Below are 22406 nucleotides of genomic sequence, written 5' to 3' on the forward strand. Positions count from 1 at the left end.
TTTTTGTGGGGATGAGAGAAAAGTGTTTTTGGCTTTTTCAAAAAGACGGGAAATGTTTGTGCACTTAAGTCTCGTATAGTCTATCCACTGCATGCCTGGGCAATTTGGGTTCCCCTCCAAAATCCTGGATTCACGCTACCCTTGTCGTTGCTGGCAGATAATCAGTAAGTGTATACATGCTACATGTATGTGTAAAAAATACTTGTGTAGTCTACTTGTTCAAAAATAAAAACGAACAATGATGTTTCAACAGTTTATCTGCTATGATCGGAAACAACCCTCCGAACTAGGCGATTCGGGTACCCCGACGTTATACAAAATGAGACCCGAGTTTTGCGGATTTATCGTGATTTTTTTCATATTTTTCCCAATTTTGTCTTCCATTGATACAATGAATTATATCACCCTAGACATCTACTTCGTTTTGTGAATATATATTCGATGCAATCACTATCATCAGATTAAACATTACATCCGCGTATGTCGATTCTTTGAAAGTTACGGACATCACTATTGGTATGATGAAAAAAGTTACGGACAAGTTGTTTTGAAGTTACGGACAGCCTAAGTGTTTTTTAAAATCGTGCTGTGATCGTTTATTTTGTAGAATTTAATCACCTTTCCAGTTTAGGGGTTTCCCTAAACGATTAATACAACTTTTAAATTCAATTGTTTAATTGATGCATTCGTGGTATTGGTATTCTATAGAAGAAAAGTATCTAACCGACGCAAGGCGGCTCCATCTTGGGCTGTGGGTAACTTAAGTTACCCACAGCCGTTTAAGCACAGTGCTTATTTGATCTTACTCCTAAATGCTATGTGTTTAGTGGAGAAGCAACTACCAATTCTTTAATTTGAACCTGCAGTGGTATATATAAAAAAGTTGGCAATATACAATATGTTTGTTGAAAGTATCTTATAATCAGTAAGATGCAATTATTACACAGCCCATCAGTTATCTAATATGATACATAGTCAGTAAATGAATAAAGATCATCAATTTTTCCATGCAATTCTTTTAATTCTAGGTATATCATGCATTTTACAAACCACTTGAATTTGCTCCAGTTGGGAGAGATATGTCACAGTGTTATATCAAGGTATGTTATATAAATTGATGAATTAACTGTAGATTTTGAAACATTTCTATATAACATTATACAAGGTAATGGAATACAAATGAACACAAGATATATTATTGATGTGAATCTAATGGCCATTGTTGGTTCATGAAGAAGTTCCCTTTAAATATCATTTTGTTTTTAAATAGCAGTTGACAATTTTAAGGTTTTATCAGCTGCTTTTATGTCTTACTATTTCAGGTAATATGCATGAGAGATGGAGGAAAAGTTTTAGGTATACATTTTCTGGGGCCTAATGCTGGAGAGGTTATACAAGGCTTTGCTGCAGCAGTAAGGCAAGTAAAATATTATAGATGTTTTGTTATACTTAAAGTTGTCTTCTATAAATGTCTTGGTAACATATGAGTTAATTATAAAAAAGTATCTGTTTGACTCATTTTAACTAACAATTACAAGGTGCAGAGTCCTAAATAATCCTAAATACACCGTTTGGTGGTGCACCTCACCTGTTAGATGCGGAACGTACAGATAAGGTAATAGGTAACAGGTGAATATACTATTAGTATCGGTATCGGACTCGACCCGGAACTTCTTAATTATTGGCAATATTAATTACATGGAAAACAAAAGGGCCTGGAGTGGTGTAATTTTGAATCTACACCTTTGTACTATATTAGTTATATATATAAAGCTGAATTCTTTGATTCATCGTTTTTACGTGATGACGGCTGACAAATTGGACCTCGTAATTTTAGTATTATAGATAATAGGCTATATGTAACAATAAGACATAAACAAGAACCATAGAACTATAGGTTGAAAAATTGGGACAGTCCAGGTATTTTCTGATTTCTATGTCATGCCGTTGAGTCGAAAAATAATTGTAAATCACTGGCCAACAACAAAAGTGTGGTTCCACATGCATATTTTGCAGCCAAAATCCTATTAAAAACATTCATATACAGTTTTTCTGGTTCCCATAATTGATCAATAAAGTATGTTTAAACTTGACCACTTTTCATTCCAATACATTCCAATAATAAGGACAACAACAAAAAGAGAGAAAACAAAATTGAAGTAAAATTGATGAGTATTAGAACTTTTAAAAAGTCGTGCTTCAACTTTGTAAGATAACTTTTATCTTTTCAACTACCTGTAAAATCAGTTTTATGTTTTCAGGTGTGGAATTTCTTGGCACGACTTGTCCAGAACTGTAGCAATTCATCCAACTAGTGCTGAGGAAGTGGTCAAAATGACTATCAATAAAAGGTCAGGCCTTGACCCTACCGTCACTGGTTGCTGAGGTTAAAGTTCACTCCTTTTACTATTTACTATCCTCTGATAATGTTAGAATCTCCTAAGTATGTATTGTGAGGTTTATGTTGTAATTATTTATGTATGAGGAATGCAAATGTTTCAATATATGTGCATGAACGAGAATTTAAAAGGGACATTTTATATGAATCTAATTTAAAAGTATAAAATTGATGATGCATGTAATGTAATGTATGTAAGACAGAGTAATTACCATATTTTTATGTAAATTGCTCCAAAGCCTGTAGTCATGTCAGACAGAGCAATGGACGGTTGACTGCCATCTGTTACTGGTTTATTTTATTTTATTTTATTTCAATCATTGAAGATGAAGCAATCTGATTAGAACAAGATCTTTCACTTTGTTTATAGCTTTTATATGATCTGAAAATGACCTTTATTTGAGCAAAAGTGATCATGTATTAAATTAAAAAGATAAAATAGTGCAAAAATTTGTGTGTACAATAAATTTTGTTGTGTGTGTTCTCTTTTACACTGAACATGTGAGTCACATTTATATACTGTTATATAATTATGTTTAATGTAAAAGTTTGACTGTGTATAGTCAAGGAGTAGTGACTTTAGAATTTTTTGCCAAAAAAAACCATTGAAATATTCATTGTAAGTAAACCACTGTAGAGGTACAATTTTGTTGCTGAGATGCAGTTTTTTGTGTGTATTTCTCTAATTCTATTGAAATTTATCCCTTTCCAAACCAATTGTATAAAAAAATTTAATCAACATGTGGTTGCTGGTGATCTCAGAAGATGATTGGCTGAGTCAAAGGGCCATAACCTTTCTCAGCTACCTGAATTGATCAAAATGTTCTAACCGGTGTTAATGAAATTGACAACTTCGTGGAAAGTGGAAGGCACTCGAAGGGGTTTTTGGTTAAGGAAAGAAGAAGATTTATCTTTTAATCATTAGAGAAACAGATTATTACATAGTACCGCGTGGATTATCGGATTTATCCAATCTCGGTAGTTAAATTATAAATTTTAAAGTCCACGCTGATGCTTGGACTTTAAAATTGATAATTTAACTATCTCGATTGGATAAATCTGAAAATCCACTTAGTAATTGAGAACATATGCATGCATGTCATTGTGGGTGATAAAAAGTAGACATAAACTGATTTTTGTATATTAAAAGACTACTTTTCTTTCAATGATTCTGCAGAACAGGATTCTTGTGTAGTCATTTTATATTTTGTAATAATAATATTTTGTATACCTTGTTGATTTATTGTTATCAGAGGATGTGTATTAGGAGTGTATCTTAATAATTGTATGTTTATCCTGCATGACAACTTTACCTTAAGGTGCTGCCATAGCAACAGGTATCGTTTGATAAAAGGATAATTCAAACTCAACCAATCAAATTCTATATCGTAACTCATTAAACATTCCTTTATTTAACATAGACTGGATTTATTTTGTGGATTGAGGACAATTTATATTTTCATGGATATTTGATTTCATGACCAAACCATATAAGCCTATAGACAATAAGTTATTCTTTGTATGTTTACATTGGTAGGAATATTTGAATTCATGGCTTTGCCAAAATCTCCATATAAGCCCATAAACAATAAGTTATTCTTTGTATATTTGCATTAGTAATTTTCCTGTTCCAAGGAAATCAATTAAAATTGCAATTGGTATCCAATAAATAGTGATGAATCTTCTGTATGGAGTTTTCCCTAAGTATGTATTTTTTTAATTCAATGAACAAATGACAGTTATAAAAAGGGTTGCTGTATAAACTGCTAGTTTTTTATTGTAACTTGTAAAAATTTCCTAAACAAATGATATCTATACCAAACGTATTATTTTGCTATATTTATGTTGAGATCACCCTTAGGTCTATGAGATCTGATTTTTTCAGGTGTATGACTATATGTCACATACTAATCATTTTCTGTCTCGAAACTAGTGATTTTGTCATTTTACTGCATATAGTTATGTTTCATTGTATTTTGAATGTTCTGTATTTTAATCATGAACAAATTTGAAGATTATAACTATGAATTCGAAAACTTTATTTATCAATTATTTAAACATGACAAAATTGAATTCTATTTAGCATGTTCAGGTATCAGGAATGTTGTTCTTATTCTAAGTTGTGACTTTTTCTGTTGATGTGATAAGACACTACAATAAGATATGATATTTTGTTAATATATGTTTTAATATTTAATTTTATGTCTACTGCTGAATTAAATATATATATATATACATGCAACTCGTCTAAATATATATATACATGTATATAATTGCAAATTGAGATTTAATTTGTTACATGTTGTTAGCATTTAGTTGATCTCATGCAAAGACTCTGTCTAAGAGATTAAAGCTTTAACATTTTTTGTTTAAATATCATTCCTCTTAAAATTTGGCTGGATGTATTTGTCAATATACATGTATACCAGTCATTGCTTCACACAATTTAGCTTAATTATGATATAAGTGCTTTAATTTAGTTGTCTGTTCTGAAGAATAAAACCTTTTTTTTATTTCATTCCTGTTAATATTTCGCTGCTTGTAATGAGGGTTTACTACTGCTTCTTTAAACAATTGTATGGAAAGTATATTCAAAATAGTTGTACTGTTTTCAGAATATAAAGTACAATTATCAGTTTATGAAAGGTTTTCAGTGCAAATGAAATATTTTGTTGATGACTGATTATTATTTTCAATATCTGTTGAAAATCTTTTTATACCTCTTATCTTTTCTTGAGATGATATATACTATTAAAAAGACTCGGTTTATTTAGTTTTATTAAAAGGTAGTTTCTGCCTTTATTGCCATCTAATGACACACATTGAGTGCCATTATATATTCTTGTAGTTGCTTCTGTTCCTGGCCAATTGTCTTTTTTATGCCCCACCTACGATAGTAGCCCCACCTACGATAGTAGAGGGGCATTATGTTTTCTGGTCTGTGGCTCCGTTTGTCCGTCTGGGCGTCCGTTCAGGTTAAAGTTTTTTGTCAAGGTAGTTTTTGATGAAGCTGAAGTCCAATTAACTTAAAACTTAGTGCACTTGTTGCTTGTGATATGATCTTCCACCTACGATAGTAGAGGGGCATTATGTTTTCTGGTCTGTGGCTTCGTTCGTTCGTCCATCCGTTCGTCTGTGCGTCCGTTCAGGTTAAAGTTTGTGGTCAAGGTAGTTTTTGATGAAGCTGAAGTCCAATCAACTTGAAACTCAGTACACTTGTTGCTTGTGATATGATCTTTCTAATTTTGAAGCCAAATTAGACTTTTGACCTCAATTTTACAGTCCACTGAACATAGAAAATGAAAGTGGGAGTTTCAGGTTAAAGTTTTCGGTCAAGGTAGTTTTTGATGAAGCTGAAGTCCAATCAACTTAAAACTTAGTACGCTTGTAGCTTATGATATGATCTTTCTGATTTTAAAGCCAAATTAGACTTTTGGCCCCAATTTCACTGTCCACTAAACATAGAAAATGAACATGGCAGTTTCAGGTTAAAGTTTTTGGTCAAGGTAGTTTTTGATGAAATTGAAGTCCAATCAACTTAAACCTATAATAATAAAGTATAATCTTTATAATTTTAATGCCAATTTAGATTATTACCCAATTTCACGGTCCATGGAACTTGGAAAAGGATAGTGCGAGTGGGGCATCCTTGTACTTTGGACACATTCTTGTCTATTTATCATTTTGTCATAAGTTAACTAGGATACCAGTTTTATTCTTGCCTATCAATTAATCACCTTAATTTGATCATTGCTTATGAAGAAATTGGGATTAGGCAAAATTGAAAATACATGGAAATTTTATTAAAATGGAAGATTGACTCCTAAGTTCAACCCCCCCCCCCCCCCCCCCCCCCCTCCAAAAAAAAAAGAAAGGACACAATTTATGACCCTCATTCTAAAATAAATTAAATGTGCAAAAATGCTGCCAAATAAACCCATAATAGTTAATTCCAACAGTTGACAGGTATATTTGTTTGAAGATAAGTTTTATTCATCCCTTCCACATAGGTCTCATTGAAAAAATATTTTTGTCTGTGTCAAAGAAGTAACTGAATTATGTAGGCCTTCCCAAAAATATTTCGAACATTGTAAACATTATTTATGTTCATTTTTATTAAACTCTCACTTTAAATTATATTTTAAAGTCATTTAAATTTCAGCATTTTTTAAAGAGTTCTGCCACTTGTAATATTGGTTGCCATATGACCCTAAAGCCAAATGAATAGCAGGGTTCCCTGGTTTATTTGTTAGCCTTGTACAAATAAATGTTTGACACCAAGTCAAGAGAAATATTTATGATTTTTTTTTATTTCCAACAAGGATGTATAACTAACATAATTCAAATAAATCTAATATACATCCTTCTTTCCAAGAATGAGGCAAATGAACACAATCAATTATGTTATTCATTTGCAAATATATTTACAAGAGAGATTGGCATTTTTTTTAGAGATGAAAATCTATATTAAGATTGAATCAAAAATGCAAATGCATTAAAAAGTAAGAGAACTTTTTTTTAATTCAAAATGGAAAATCCCACATCAAATTGCAAAATCAAAATCTCATACACATCAAATTAATGGAACACAACTGTATTATTCCTGACTTTGTACACGTATTTTCTAATGAGCTAGCTAAACCTCCCACATGTATGATGGTCTCATACATTTTCATTATCCTGACAACAATGTATGAACAAAACAAACAGACATAATAGGTAGAAATGTCAAAAAAAGGGGGGTACAGTAGTCAACATTGTGTAATAATCTGAATCAATAAAAATAAACAAATATGTCAACAAAGAAAAACCCCCAAAAAAACCAACTCATTAGCACATTTACCATACCACAACAACAATGACAGGATTTATAAAATAAGCAGTTGAAACATTTCTGAGAAAGATTACCAAGGTAAATAGATGGCGATCTTATCCCTCATAGCTATCACTACAAACTCCTCAGAGTCTGAATTGACCAGTTTTTGTGCTCGACCAGTAAAATCGAGCACACATTTTACTCGACTAGTCTCGACATTGTCTCGACTGTACTTAACTGTACTTAAGTGTACTCGACTAGGTCTCGACTTTACTTAATTAGTCTGATTCAGTACTTGATGATCTTTGTGTAGTCTGAAATGGTCTTGACCAAGGCTCGACCTGTCTCGACCTGTCTTGACTAGTCTCGACCTGTCTCGACTAGTCTCGACTTAGTCTCAACCAGTCTCGACCTGTCTCGACTAGTCTTGACCTTCAAATTTAGTTTTGACTTGTGTAAATCAGCCCATCTAACTAAATTAAATATTGATCTTACAAAATTAAAGCTTATTAGGTAGTTTGATTTATTGCTGTGAAATGAAAGAATTTAATTTTACAATATGTAAAAAAAAAATTATTATATAAAAATTCAGATAGGCATCTTTAATTTTTTTTATAACTTTTTCAAATCAACTGGGATTTGCATCAAACTATGCAGCTATCTTACATATATATCAAGCTAACTGAATCCCATTTTATTTAGTTTTTTGTTGTATTGCTGTAAAATTTAAGAATTAAAGTAATTTTGGTAAAAAAAGGCTAGGATTTGCAATTCGGACAAAATAGAGATAGTACACTTTAATTTTTTTAATAATTTTTTCAAATCAACTTGGATTTGCATCAAACTATGCAGTTATCTTACATATATATCAAGCTTACTGAATCCCATTTCATTTAGTTTTTTGTTGTATTGCTGTAAAATTTAAGAATTAAAGTAATCTTGGTATAAAAAGCTAGGATTTGCAATTTCGGACAAAATAGGGATAGTACACTTTAATTTTTTTAATAACTTTTTCAAATCAACTTGGATTTGCATCAAACTATGCAGCTATCTTACATATATACCAAGCTTACTAGATCCCAGGTCATTTTGTTTTTTGTTGTATTGCTGTCAAATTTAAGAATTAAATTAATCTAGGTCAAAAAAGCTAGAATTTGCAGTTCGAACAAAATAGAGATAGTACACTTTAATTTTTTTTATAACTTTTTAAATTCAACTTGGATTTTATTGAAACTATATAGCTATCTTGGTGATGTTATCTTCTTACTGAATCCCAGGTTGTTATAAAGTTTGTTGCATTGCTGTCAAATTTAAGAATTAATTTAATCTAGGTAAAAAAGCTAGAATTTGCAGTTTTGACAAAATAGAGATGGTACACTTTAATCTTTTCATAACTTTTTTAAATCAACTTAGATTTTCATCAAACTCTACAAATATCTTTGCAATATATTGATCTTACTGAATCATAGGTTGTTATTTTGTTTGGTGTATTTCTGTCAAATTTAAGAATTTAATTAACCTAGGTCAAAAAGCTACGATATTAGAAATATATCTTTTCTCATAATTTGGGAAAAAGTATATATAAAATATTAATATAATTCCTTTAATGTTTTATTCCTTTTGATATACACTATATAAATATATCAAAAAGGGATGAAACATTAGAAATTATTAAAATAGTTCTTCTGATTTGTGGTGATTTATAAAGCAATACCTTCTGCTTGGGGCAAATTTATTAAAAAGATCACATCTACCAGAGAGTTTTAAATTCTAAATAACATTTATTCAAAGTTGCAACATCCTGTTAAATCTAAATCGCAGGGCTTTTAATTCACTAGATAAGTAATACACGAGTTTAAGAAAAGTAGGGCTTTCTTTTTACCTGTAAAACTCACGTGTACTGATGTAATTAAATCATGTATAGTGACATGTCATTAAATTTGACAAAAAAATATTTTAAAACTTCATAACAACCTGAAATTTAGTAAGATCACCAAGGTAGCTATATAGTTTTCATAAAATCCAAGTTGAATTTAAGAAGTTATTAAAAGCTACTATCTCTATTTTGTTCAAACTGCAAATTCTAGCTTTTTTGACCTAGATTAATTTAATTCTTAAATTTGACAGCAATACAACAAAAAACTAAATGAAATGGGATTCAGTAAGCTTGATATATATGTAAGATATAGCTGCATAGTTTGATGCAAATCCAAGTTGATTTGAAAAAGTTATTAAAAAAATTAAAGTGTACTATCTCTATTTTGTCCAAATTGCAAATCCTAGCTTTTTATACCAAGATTACTTTAATTCTTAAATTTTACAGCAATACAACAAAAAACTAAATAAAATGGGATTCAGTAAGCTTGATATATATGTAAGATAACTGCATAGTTTGATGCAAATCCAAGTTGATTTGAAAAAGTTATTAAAAAAATTAAAGTGTACTATCTCTATTTTGTCCGAATTGCAAATCCTCGCTTTTTATACCAAGAATACTTTAATTCTTAAATTTTACAGCAATACAACAAAAAACTAAATAAAATTGGATTTAGTAAGCTTGATATATATGTAAGATAACTGCATAGTTTGATGCAAATCCAAGTTGATTTGAAAAAGTTATAAAAAAAATTAAAGTGTACTATCTCTATTTTGTCCGAAATTGCAAATCCTAGCCTTTTTTTACCAAAATTACTTTAATTCTTAAATTTTACAGCAATACAACAAAAAACTAAATGAAATGGGATTCAGTAAGCTTGATATATATGTAAGATAGCTGCATAGTTTGATGAAAATCCAAGTTGATTTGAAAAAGTTATTAAAAAAATTAAAGTGTACTATCTCTATTTTGTCCGAATTGCAAATCCTAGCCTTTTTTTACCAAAATTACTTTAATTCTTAAATTTTACAGCAATACAACAAAAAACTAAATGAAATGGGATTCAATAAGCTTGATATATATCTAAGATATCTGCATAATTTTATGAAAATCCAAGTTGATTTGAAAAAGTTATAAAAAAAATTAAAGATGCCTATTTGAATTTTTATATAATAATTTTTTTTTTTACATATTGTAAAATAAAATTCTTTCATTTCACAGCAATAAATCAAACTACCTAATAAGCTTTAATTTTGTAAGATCAATATTTAATTTAGTTAGATGGGCTGATTTACACCAGTCAAAACTAAATTTGAAGGTCAAGACTAGTCGAGACAGGTCGAGACTGATTGAGACTGAGTCGAGACTAGTCGAGACAGGTCGAGACTAGTCAAGACAGGTCGAGCCTTGGTCAAGACCATTTCAGACTGCACAAAGATCATCAAGTACTAAATCAGACTAATTAAGTAAAGTCGAGACCTAGTCGAGTACACTTAAGTACAGTTAAGTACAGTCGAGACAATGTCGAGACTAGTCGAGTAAAATGTGTGCTCGATTTTACTGGTCGAGCACAAAAACTGGTCAATTCAGACTCTGAGGAGTTTGTAGTGTATACAGCTCATTGATTCACTATGTTAGACGAATCACTAGAGATTTATTTAACAATTTTAAGTTTAATGGATATTTGCATTTAAAGTAAAGTGATAAATCTAATGATAGATGTATGAATGGAGTTGAATGTTCGACTAAATTACAGAGTTTTGTAAGCTCCAGTACAACACTTGTGCAATGTTTTGACTAACTGCACTACTTCTATACTAATATGAGATTTGAATGATGATGAGGTCCTCACAAAGAAGGTATGCACATTTTGTCTGTCATTAATAAACGATTATTGCTTATTGATGTCCACCCAATAATAATATCAATATCTAATCTACTGAATTTTCCACTAATGAGAGTTCAGTAGTGTGTAAATACCTTACTTGATGTCAATATTCGAATGTGCATTAATATACTATGGTAAAGTAGCATCTGGACACACTTAATATATGATTTGTTTTTTTGGTTATTTATTATTTTATGTTGTGCATATCTGATTTGAATAAGTTGTATTATAACAATCGAGTAGACTCAACTCGAATTACCCTTATACACTGGAAAATTCATCAGTGTTGAATTTAAACATTGTAATTAATTCAATAGTTTTTACACTCAAATAAGATTATTTTCGTTAATTTGAATTTAACCATATATTCTTGAATTTAATTATAATTTAATTATATATTGACAGTATTACTTAAATTTTAGTATTGCATTTCATTATTCTTACAAAACATTTCATGTAACAATGTTTAATATGGCAATGTAATATGATTTTTTAAAATGTTAAAAAAGAGAAAAGTTTCAAAACGTAATATCATTTTAAAGACCAAATATTTACCTTTCGTCTAAATTACGAATGTTGAATGTTATTGGTGTATTGTAAATGATTTTGTTTCGAACCATGTTGAAAATAATATCAGTGTTTGTAAAAACATATAGTGCACATTGACACCAGTTGGTCCGTTAAGTTCAATACCGGAAAAGACTGAAAATACAGACCAAATCCTATACAGCAGGCTTTCAATTTAAATATGGCATCATTTAATATTAACACAATTTAATTCATTTAATTTATCCAAATACACAATCTATATTAGAAAATAAAGTGTTGCCGCAAATTACTATAAGACAGCAAAAACGTTCATTTTTTCTCATTGTCTGAGCTAGACCAGTGTAATCAAGCAGTCAGCAAATTAGCTCATAATTCAATATAAAACATTTAATATGTGACATTTGAAAATACATTTTTTTCTGGTGAAAAAATTATTGCACAAGGCATTGATAAACACGTGTACTCGGTGGGATACGATTTTTAAATCATTATTCTAATTATGATGTGCTTCATTCGCTTTATGAATAAACTCGTGCTCTAAATCCAATAAAATTAGTTTGCACATGCGTAAATTGACTACTGCAGCATTAGCATGCATTTAATATATTTGATTCACTTAAAAACACTTCCAACCTCTTAAATGATATACACGTTGTTATTAATTCATTTATTATGACTGTAACGTGCTGCAATTCGAAATTAACATATTTGACCTAGACACGAAAACCGTTCATGCTCGCTGTTCAAAACTCCTCCCTCTGAAAATCACATTGCCAGTCATATGTTTATTTACAAAATAATGAGGGAGGTTCATGGATGAGCCTACACAAACGTTCTACCCATATACACATCGGACATAGAAATAACCTTAATTGTCCTAATCAGAATCGAAATAATTGATGCAAGCTTTACTTTAGTGTACGTGTTAACATGGGTAGGCATTATATTCGAGTTATTTTAGCCCTCACTATCGCTCGGGCAAAAATAATCACGATTATAATGCCTACCCATGTTAAAACTACAATAAAGTATAGCTTGCATAAATTATTTCTTAAATATACCGCAAAAATTAGCATATCAATGATTCTTGTGTCCTGTTTTAAGAAGGGTGAAACTTTCACGCCTTTATATTTCTTAATACTAGTATACGATGACTTTTTCAGCATTTTCACTATTATTCTTTTTTGTCGTGTCGTGCTGTTTTACTCCCGTCCAATATAAATACGGGATAGGCGTTAAAAAATATTCCATGTCCAAAGTCAAAACGCCTGTGATTCAGTGGTTGTCTCTAGTTGCTGTCTGTCTTTTGTTATTTGTTTATTGTTGTAACATGAACTTGGCCGCAAAATGTTTAGTTTTGCCATGCTAGTGACTTAATTAGCCACGATATAGGGTTTGCTCATTGGTAAAGGTCGTACAGTCCCCTATAGTTGCGTACATTCTCGTCATATGTTCTCTGGATGGTAGATGCCTCATTGGCAATCACCCACATCTCCTTTTAACAGTATTATACAATTGCAGTCTAATACTAATGAAATTATATTTATATCACAAACGGTACAAATTATTATGGACCAGATGCGCATTTCAATCATTAATGTCTCTTACGTGATGATCGATGCCAAAATATTTTATACAATGTTGAAGCATTTCAAACTAAAAATGACATAATAATGACACAAATGATGCATTATGTGATACTTGTTCAAAATATTTGACTGCTGTAATTCCTCTTATGTCATAGTCCATGACGGGAATAGAGATTTGACATAAAAACCTGTAATTTGTTTTACATTTCATCATACATGAAATCTTTAAAGTAGGTCTACAACATAATCACTGATTTTAAATGTAATGTGTTTTTTTATTTTACTAATCTGATCACGGATTTACTTTTTAATTTAAAACCTTGATCTTATCGTTACTTTTTGACAAGATCAAAAGAGATATAAATACAGTTTCGAATTACTGACGTCTTTTTTAAATGACTGAAATGCTTCAACTACTTTAAGAGATTATAAATGTTCATTTTATTTTTTTATAAAAACATATTACTGGTGCGTTAAAACACGATTTCGTTGAATTTGCTGATAATAAAAGGAAATAGAAATATTTTGTTATACAGATTTTGTTCTTCCTGTCGAGCAAAGTTTTATCTGTTGATGAGGATACCGGTAGTTTTTATTCAATTATACATCCTTGTTTCATGAAATATACTCTAATAGTAGACGCCAGTAACTGTGAAGACAGGAATAACAGGCTCCGATGAAAGTGTACTTAGTACTCTAGTGAAGGTAATGTACGGAATATAAATTAAGGTAGTGTACAAATGGTCAGTTACATGTCAAAAGTCAAGGAATAAGAACTGTATCTTAAATCATATTAGATTAAAGATGATGTACTTAATTCGTATGAATACTTGCAATAAAAGTCACAAAAAAAAATGCAAACAATCTTACTTAGTAAAGAAACGCACTGATTCAAACACAAATGCACAAGAATTGTTATAATCAAAATGCCCGACTTTCTGATAGACAACATATTTGTGGGTTAGGTATTTCAACAGACAGACTGTATTTTACCGAAATATCGAACTGAACAAAGAAATAACACGACGGGTGCGGTATACGGTGCAGGAAATGCTTATCCTTCCGGAGCACCTGATTTCACTCCCGGTTTTTAGTGGAGTTCGTGTTGTTTCTTAATTATTATTTATAACTGTTGATGTAAATGTCCTTTGGTTTTGTGAGTCTTTGTTTACTCCTTGGTTTTGATTGTTATTGTCTTATTGTCTACTGGTAGATGATTCCAACTCCAATTGTCAACATCTAATTTCTCGGCCGTATTATAACCCCTCTAATCCATCGTATGGCGTTTACATGCCTCAATTGATACGCTGTTCTTATACGAATTTAAACTCCTTTGGAGTTCACGTGATTCCTTCAGATTTTGTTTGTTACCTATACTTGTATTATCTTAATGCATTTATGAGAATTGAACATCGTTAAACTACTGTTGCCTCGGAATTAACCATATAACTTACAAACACATTTACAGCCAATTGCATTGAGTATGTAGGTATATCTAATATCTTTGGTTGGCTTGTTTGCTAGCAGTCATTATTAGGTAAGGTATACTACCCTCCTTTCGAGTAGTCTAGTCATATAGACAGATTGGTTGTTTAACTGTCGGACTAGTCTACTCTTAAGGGAGGGTAGTTTACCTAATCTAATAATGACTTCACGGTTCAGCTAGCAATCAAGCTAATAAAAGATATTACATTTATCTACACACTAAATGTAACCGGCTGTATACCAAGTGTGTCCGTAGAGTAAGCATCTCGTGTTGTCCACGAATTACTCTGTATAAAACCGTTTGATCCAGATGCAGAGTACATATGTATTAACTAAATTTAGGCATTAAGTACAAGATAATTGATATTGTTGATACATATGAATCGTTTTCTGTATGAGTGTTTCTTTTGTTAAACTTCTTTCTCGTGTTTATTTGCACGTATTATTCTTTTAAAGCTATATAAGATTTAGATTCTAAGAAATATTAGCATTTCTTTTATCATAAAATATCGTTTCTATTCTATTGAAGTAATGTTAGACACGTTAACATCAGGTGCACATAAAATCGTTCAGTTCAATCTTGTTTCTACCAATGGGTCCATAATATTTGTCATCTACCTTAATACCATGCAGTACTTCGGTACTTGCATGACAATACGAATGTTATCTTATTCAGATGTGCTGTTGTAAAATTTGTAAAATCTTTTGAAATTAATTGATTGCTCTACCTCGTGTATAGTTAACATTCCTGTTTGGATGTACTTTGATCCTTTTCGGTTATATAATATCTTCAACGTTTCTTTTCGAATAATATACATAATTAAGTCATTGTATACATTGGTATATACATAACACTGACGAGACATTCAATTGTCGAAATTCGAATCTTGGTTCCCTTTAACTTAATGGACAGTAAACGAGTAAATTAAAGAGACAAATGTAATGGAAATATGATTTAAATTTGTATTTTACTTTTATAAGTTTATGTCTATGATGTTTTAGTACTAGTGTACAAAATGTTTTATGTCGACTGAATAAACTTTACAAAATTAGATTAATATCACTTCCAAGGCAGACGAGGATGTTCATCTTAAAAATCACAACTTTAAAACAACCTTTGCAATTTGGCAGGTTTATCTGGTCTTATTCCCTATATAAAATTAAGAATGAACATAGGGAATGTGTCAAAGAGAAAACCGACAATAGAGCACACAACATTCATAGGCCACCATTGCGTATTCAACACACGGGGGAAATCCTTTTTATATACCTGGCAACATTTACTTCGATGACGTCTGCAAATAAAAGTTTTTAGAGTTTAGAAATAGGATATCAAACTTCTGTTCTGTAATCGTCATTTGTTTCCGCTTTATACAAGTTCTATTACTAGACAAATTCTGTATATTTTTAATAATTCTGAGAAATATTTTTTATTAGCGGCTCAATTAGAAATGTGAATGATATCTTAATTACAATTTAAAACTTTTTATACGTGTCTTTTATCTCTCTTTCATATCTGGCAATGTAGATTTAAAAGAACCATCCCCGTTTTGTATCTGCTGGCTATAATCCAAATAAAAGCGACAATAGTTTTTATGTTTCTTTGTTGACATTTTGTTTGTTTTTATAGAGGTTAATATTATAACACAATGTTGACTGCTGTTCTTCTATTTTTGAATTTTTACCTATTTTGTCTGTTTGTTTTGTTCTCACATCATTGTCAATATAATGAAGTTTTGTGTGACTGTCATACAAGTGAGAGGTTTAGCTAGCTATAAAACAAGTTTTAACCCCCATTTTCTACATACGAAAATGTCTGTACCAAGTCTAGAATATGAGAGCTGTTATCCATTTGTTTGATGTATTTGAACTTTTGATTTTGCCATTTCATCACGGACTTTCAGTTTTGAATTTTCCTCGGGGTTCGGTATTTTTGTTATTTTACTTTCATTTTACCGATGTTCAAATTTCGATTTGGTAGAGACACAACAAGTTAAAAACGTAAAATGAGGAAATCACGTAAATTCCAAACAGAAACAAAACCGGTGGCGTTGTCAGGGTAAGCGTTTTCAGTAATAAATGCATCATATGCCAAAGTCAACAGACACAAGAAGAAACACATGAACGTGATTGTACACTTACTTATTGTTTCATCTAATACAAATGTTTAGTAAGCTATTAGGTACACGCTTCTGTAAACAATAGTTTACTAAGAATTATATATCCTGAACATAACATTAGCAAACGTCTATTGTTTAGAAATTATTTTGGATCAATTAGATACAAGTAAGACAATCAACAGATTCACATTACCTACCCAATTAATTTCATATAATTTTTTTTAAATGTTGGAATAATTTATCTTGTGTTAATCTAATGTTGACAGCCAGTTAGGTTCGTTTAATACACAATTTTCTATTTGTTTATTTTCCTTTTTATTAGATCTGTGTTCTCTATTTATTTCTTATTTTTTAATCGGGCTGTAAATAATGACAGCAATGTTGATTCGTTCGTCCGTTTTGTCCTTCAAATACATCAGTTACTTCCCCTTGACATTTCTTTGACTGTTTCGACAATGCTTTTATAATTTGAAAGAATCGTCCTCGCGTACTTGTGCACATTCAAATTTTCTTTATTCATGTGTAGTCCATATCTTCATTCAAATAATGTTTCAAGGGTTCATAACTTTGGAATGAGTTACAAATCACGATACGAATTTAAACCCATTTCTCTTAAACCTTTAATCAGAATTCAGAAAACAAGATGGGAGATAAAGAAGGGAAATTAAAAATTGACAAGTTGAAGAAAAAACTATCATGTGAAATACCGACAAACGACCAACCATGACAGTTGGGACATACCAGTGGATATCTGACTCCCACTTATTTCATAATAGTCGACCAACTGATGAGAACTCTCAACATTTAATTCCATTGTGCACCTCTCTTTGATTTTCTTATCCGAATTACTACCCCCTTTTGGTTTGAATAGATAATGTTTTCATTCTTTCTACTTTCTTTCTAGTCTGGTCATACTTCTATAACTATACATGCACTTTGAACTTTTGTATTAACATTTCATAATTCTTCTTTTTTTTTAGTCAGCAATACATTTAGAGCAAATTATAATCCTTACTTAAGGTAATGAAAGCTTGCGTACAGTCTTATATTTTGCTTTTATTGTCAGTCAATGCCTTCTTTAACTGACTGGAGTTGAACCCATTGGTTATGTCAATCCTAGTGTTTTAGTCGTTAATATTTGACTGCGTTCATTTAAATTTTTGGTTCTTAGTGTCTTACTTGTGTTCTGCTTTCCCATGTATGAAATGGATATTGTGTAAACTTTTTTAATATTAAAAAGACATTTCTTGGCTCTTCTTTGAATGTTCTATCGATTAAACATGTTAAAAGTAGACATTTGTTTTAACTTAATTTGAAGAAGGGTTCTACTCTTGTAACAGTCACTCCGTTTGTGGATCAAGTTTCAATTTTTTGTACTAGTATAGAAGTTGACTTTTATAGTCCATCGTATAGCACTCTGCAGTCCGAAGTTGATCTTGCATGTCGCATGTCGGTTTTTCTAATGTATGTTTGGTTTTCATGAAATTTTATAACGTAGCATCTAATATGTCTTTTTTATCTGTGTAAGAGTAAGCACACTCACAGATTGCAATTCATTTTGATTCCGTATCAAAAACGTCAACCCTAGTTTTGGTTGGGTTCATGTTGCTCGGTGTTTAGTGTTCTATGTTTTATTTTGTGTACTGTTGTTTTTCTGTTTGTATTTTTCTTTTTAAGCCTTGTCGTTGTCAATTTATTTGTTATCGCTCGTCTCCTTTTTAAAAACAGATTGTTTTATCAACTCTTTTTTATTTAGACACTTTTGAAAGTTGAAATGATTTGCACGAGTTTAAAAAGTAGAACGTTAATTTCAAAGTAAAGAGAAAATGAGTAGCCATTTAACTAGACTGTAAAATAATATGTTGTTACATATCATTTAAATGTAAAAGCTTTAAGACTGTCACGTATTTACATATTTACTTAATTTAATGAGCTTTCTATAATAACTTCCTTAATATCCGATTACCTATTAACCTTAAATACATTCACTTCATTTAAAATACAGTTCGAATAAATTAAATCTTACAGTAATGTTTGTATTGATTATGCGAACTTGATTTAATATCTGACCCTTTTTCCAATCGTCATTGGAGACAAAGACGGATAAGTAGTGTGGTTCAGGAGCCTCAGTAGTATTTCCGTTTATTTTTGTATCGTCTTTTCCCTTGATTAACTATATAATAAACAAACAACAAGTAAATCTATTGTGCTAAACCCACGTGTTGGTACATGTAAATCACTTGAGAAACAGATGTGTCATTGTCGACAATCATGGCGTATTTTTCTCCGTCCGGATATTGTGTAATATTAATTTTCCCAGTTGGTAAGTTAAAAGTTTAAAAAGAAGCGTATTGATAAAAAAAAAAATGTCATTGATTTGAAAGTGTCAGACTTAAGTGTTTGAGTTGTCTCACTTTTGTTTTCTGTTATATCAATGCCGTATGTACTCAAAATAAATATGTATACAAATATAGATAGATGCGAATAAAATAAATCTCGATTTAAGAACTATATGAATAGACGTCAATTTATTCCTTTGATATTTCATGAATGAATAAAATCTATTAAAATTATGCCTAATTAGTATGTGAGAATGCGATCCTTTTCCTTTTCACAAAATTCAGTCTATTCAAAGTATATTGAAAGTAAAACCAACTGCATTCAATATTGTTTATCAAGATTGTGTTACGTTGTATGAAAAGGTTGTCAATGATCTGAATTTTTAAATACTTTTTTTTTTCAGTTGAGAGATAACTTGGTATTACAATTATTTTGATGAGAGGTTTTTACAATAATCAGGCGCCGATGAAACTGCTACATACCCTCCAAAATATCACTTTAGTTCGATGAGTGAAGACGTTAGCTTGTTCGGTTTTCGTTGAACATCAAATGAAAGTATTAGTTTTATCCCTCATTCAGATATGGATTATATTTTATTTGATTCATGTTACAAAACCTTCAGTTATATTAAACAGACTTGCAAATACAACGAAAACAGGTGTTATCGATTCACGAAATAGTTCAAAACCAGTTTATTATAACCTTGACCAATGGCTTGCTAACCAAGTATCAAAAGGAAAAACTTTTCAAAGTATAACAATTATACCGGTACTAGCTATAATTGCTTTCTTGTGGATTATTTGTCTGCGCGCTTGCAAGTGGATGAGAGAAGACTCTAAATTCCACGAAAGAGGATGTAGTTATGACGTCACATCGTATGTTATAGTGACGCAGGAAGATCAAGATTTTAACGAATTGAATTTATCGACCTCGCATCTGGTATGTGATACTGTGACTTCGAAGAAAGGTTTACAAAACCGAATCGATAATAAAATGTATGATACGGTGACCTCGTATGCTTCGTTAGTGAAATATAACACAGCTATGAATGCGCGGAGGAGTCCGACACCAGACATACAAAAACCGGAGGGTTTAAAAGAAACTGTTCATAAAAATGGCCGATTTTATATTGCACCAGTAATTGATAATTATGTACGCTTAAAAAATACAATGAACTCAAAAAGGTTGAAACCTTCTCTTAAACAGCCTAGTTTTCATTTGAGGGATATTTCAGATTTCAGTGCATCAATGTCGTATGAAAACAGACAACCGAAACGATCCCCTCGTCGTTCACTGTCGGACAGCCGATTGTTTTCAGCAGGTTCAGGAATTAATAAAACAAACAGACGGAATGTTTCAATTCAAGTGAAAAAAAGTGTCAGTAAATTGACATTCGGATCAGCTGTTTCACGAGAAGAAAGTTCAAATAAAAGTCCTATTAAATGTACGTCTTTAAATCCAAACGTGGGAGACGTATACATACTTAATGATATTAAAGATTTAAATGAAATTTGTGACCGCCCAACCGTGATGAATAATAATAAGTTATATACAACGGCTATGATACATGCTAATTGTGTATCTAACGAAGAAGAAATAAATCAAAATAGCAACATATCTGTGAAAGAATCACATAAAACATTAGAATCTCGAGCAAAGGTGAAGGATAATGATAACGTAATACCAAGTTTGACGCTTTCCAATGACCTTGATAAATATAATGAAAACATTCCATTTAAAAATGGACAAAAGTGCAAAACATGCAAAGAAAATGAAGGAAATTCAAATGATTGCAGTATTAAAGTTAATAATAACCACCGAAACGAACAAATATATACCTCAAATGCAGAATTGTCTTCCAAATGTAAAAACTCTATTGCAAAACTCAGTGATCGTGAACATGTGCATTGTTTATTATGTTTAAAGAACGACAATAGGCACTCACGTGTTATTTGTGAAAATTGTTCGCATACGTCTTCCGAACTTTATACCACTGACGATTTACAAAAGCAACAATCTTCATCAGGACATATATTAAAAGAAGATTGTAATCGCAATGACGAATTTGTTATGCATAAACAAAGTTCCGTTCAGACAAATAACTATATTTGTGATGAATGCTCAAAGATAACGAATCATACACTTTCATCTACATTCCAAAATAATTCATGTTCATGCAAATAAACATTTTAATGATTGTGAAATTATCATTTGCATATCTAATTTTCAAATTACTGATAATTTCGGTTCATCTTACCAAAGGTCATAGAAATGTTGGCCTATAGTTTTTTTTTCAAAATTACAAAACATTTCTGTTCTTATATAATAGAAGAAAATTAAAACTCGATCATAAGTCGAAAACAAACTGCCAACGCTATTGCTAACAAAGGATTAAACGAACAGACAAACAAAAATACACAAAACACAACATAGAAAACTTTAGACTGAGCAATCGGAACCCAGCCAAAAGTTGGGGTTGATCTGCGGAGCTCCGCAGGGGAAAGCAGATCGTGCTCCACATGTGAAACCTGTCATGTTTACTAATGTAAGAACAAACAAGTTATTTTATTATACGACAAGAAAATTCCAACAAAAATCATATCGAAAAAAAAATCATATGTATCTGTTAAATCCAAACGTGAGAGATGTATACATACTTAATGATACTGAAGATTTAAAAGAAATTTGTGACCGCCAAACCGTGATGAATAATGATAGTATTAATAAGCAAAATCAAACTTCAAGATCAAAGTTAAGTTTTTAATTTAGTAATGTTGTGGAGTTTTAATTCCCCGAAGGTATCACCAGCCTAATAGTCAGCACTTCTGTGTTGACATGAATTATCATTAACATGGTCATAATTATATATTAACTGTTTAAAACACTTTGAATATTTTAAAATTCTAAGGATTTTCTTCATCATGAAGAGATTGCCTTATCCGTATTTGGCAAATTTTTTATGAAATTTTTGGTCCCCACTGCTCTTCAACTACGTACTTTATTTTGGCATTTTTAAATTTTTTGATTCGAGAGTCACTAATGAGTCTTTTGTAGATGAAATGCGCGTCTGTCGCCATTACAAAATTTCAATCCTGGTATCTATGATGAGTTTTTTCCAGTTGCTTATATTGTTTATCGTTCTGGACAAAAATATTTAATTCAAACCAACTACGTAGATCTGAGTAGAACAAGCTAAGATCTTTTATGAAGCAAACGTTCATATTTGATTGATACTAAAGTTATTTGCCTAACATCTACAATGCAATTATCTTATGTATACTCAGGACAAATGTAGATTCAAGAAAGTGGAGTCCAAAATGCCTGAAAAAAATCAAGTGTAAGACT

The 22406-nt window shown here is 30.9% G+C and overlaps 2 protein-coding genes across 3 annotated transcripts in view; both read left to right on the top strand.

The window, feature by feature from the left end:
- LOC139528180 (thioredoxin reductase 2, mitochondrial-like) overlaps positions 1-4631 on the top strand; it is a 51156-nt gene extending 46525 nt beyond the window's left edge. The window contains exons 15-17 of the mRNA XM_071324052.1: positions 1029-1100; positions 1323-1417; positions 2262-4631. Coding sequence (XP_071180153.1) covers positions 1029-1100; positions 1323-1417; positions 2262-2385 — 291 coding nt within the window. The 3' untranslated portion in view covers positions 2386-4631. The remainder of the gene's footprint in view (positions 1-1028; positions 1101-1322; positions 1418-2261) is intronic.
- An 8694-nt stretch (positions 4632-13325) lies between these two features.
- Positions 13326-21265, top strand: LOC139528181 (uncharacterized). 2 transcript variants are annotated; one of them, XM_071324054.1, is made up of 2 exons: positions 13326-13821; positions 19465-21265. In XM_071324054.1, exon 2 carries the CDS (start codon positions 19611-19613, stop codon positions 21243-21245), a length of 1635 nt encoding a protein of 544 aa, XP_071180155.1. In that variant the 5' UTR covers positions 13326-13821; positions 19465-19610; the 3' UTR covers positions 21246-21265. The 2 variants fall into 2 exon arrangements, with proteins under 2 accessions (XP_071180155.1, XP_071180154.1); XM_071324053.1 differs by lacking the exon at positions 13326-13821 and adding an exon at positions 18925-19044.
- The last annotated feature ends 1141 nt before the right edge of the window (positions 21266-22406 follow it).

Source organism: Mytilus edulis, chromosome 6, assembly GCF_963676685.1.
Source record: "Mytilus edulis chromosome 6, xbMytEdul2.2, whole genome shotgun sequence".
In the NCBI taxonomy this organism is placed as follows: Eukaryota; Metazoa; Mollusca; class Bivalvia; order Mytilida; family Mytilidae; genus Mytilus; species Mytilus edulis.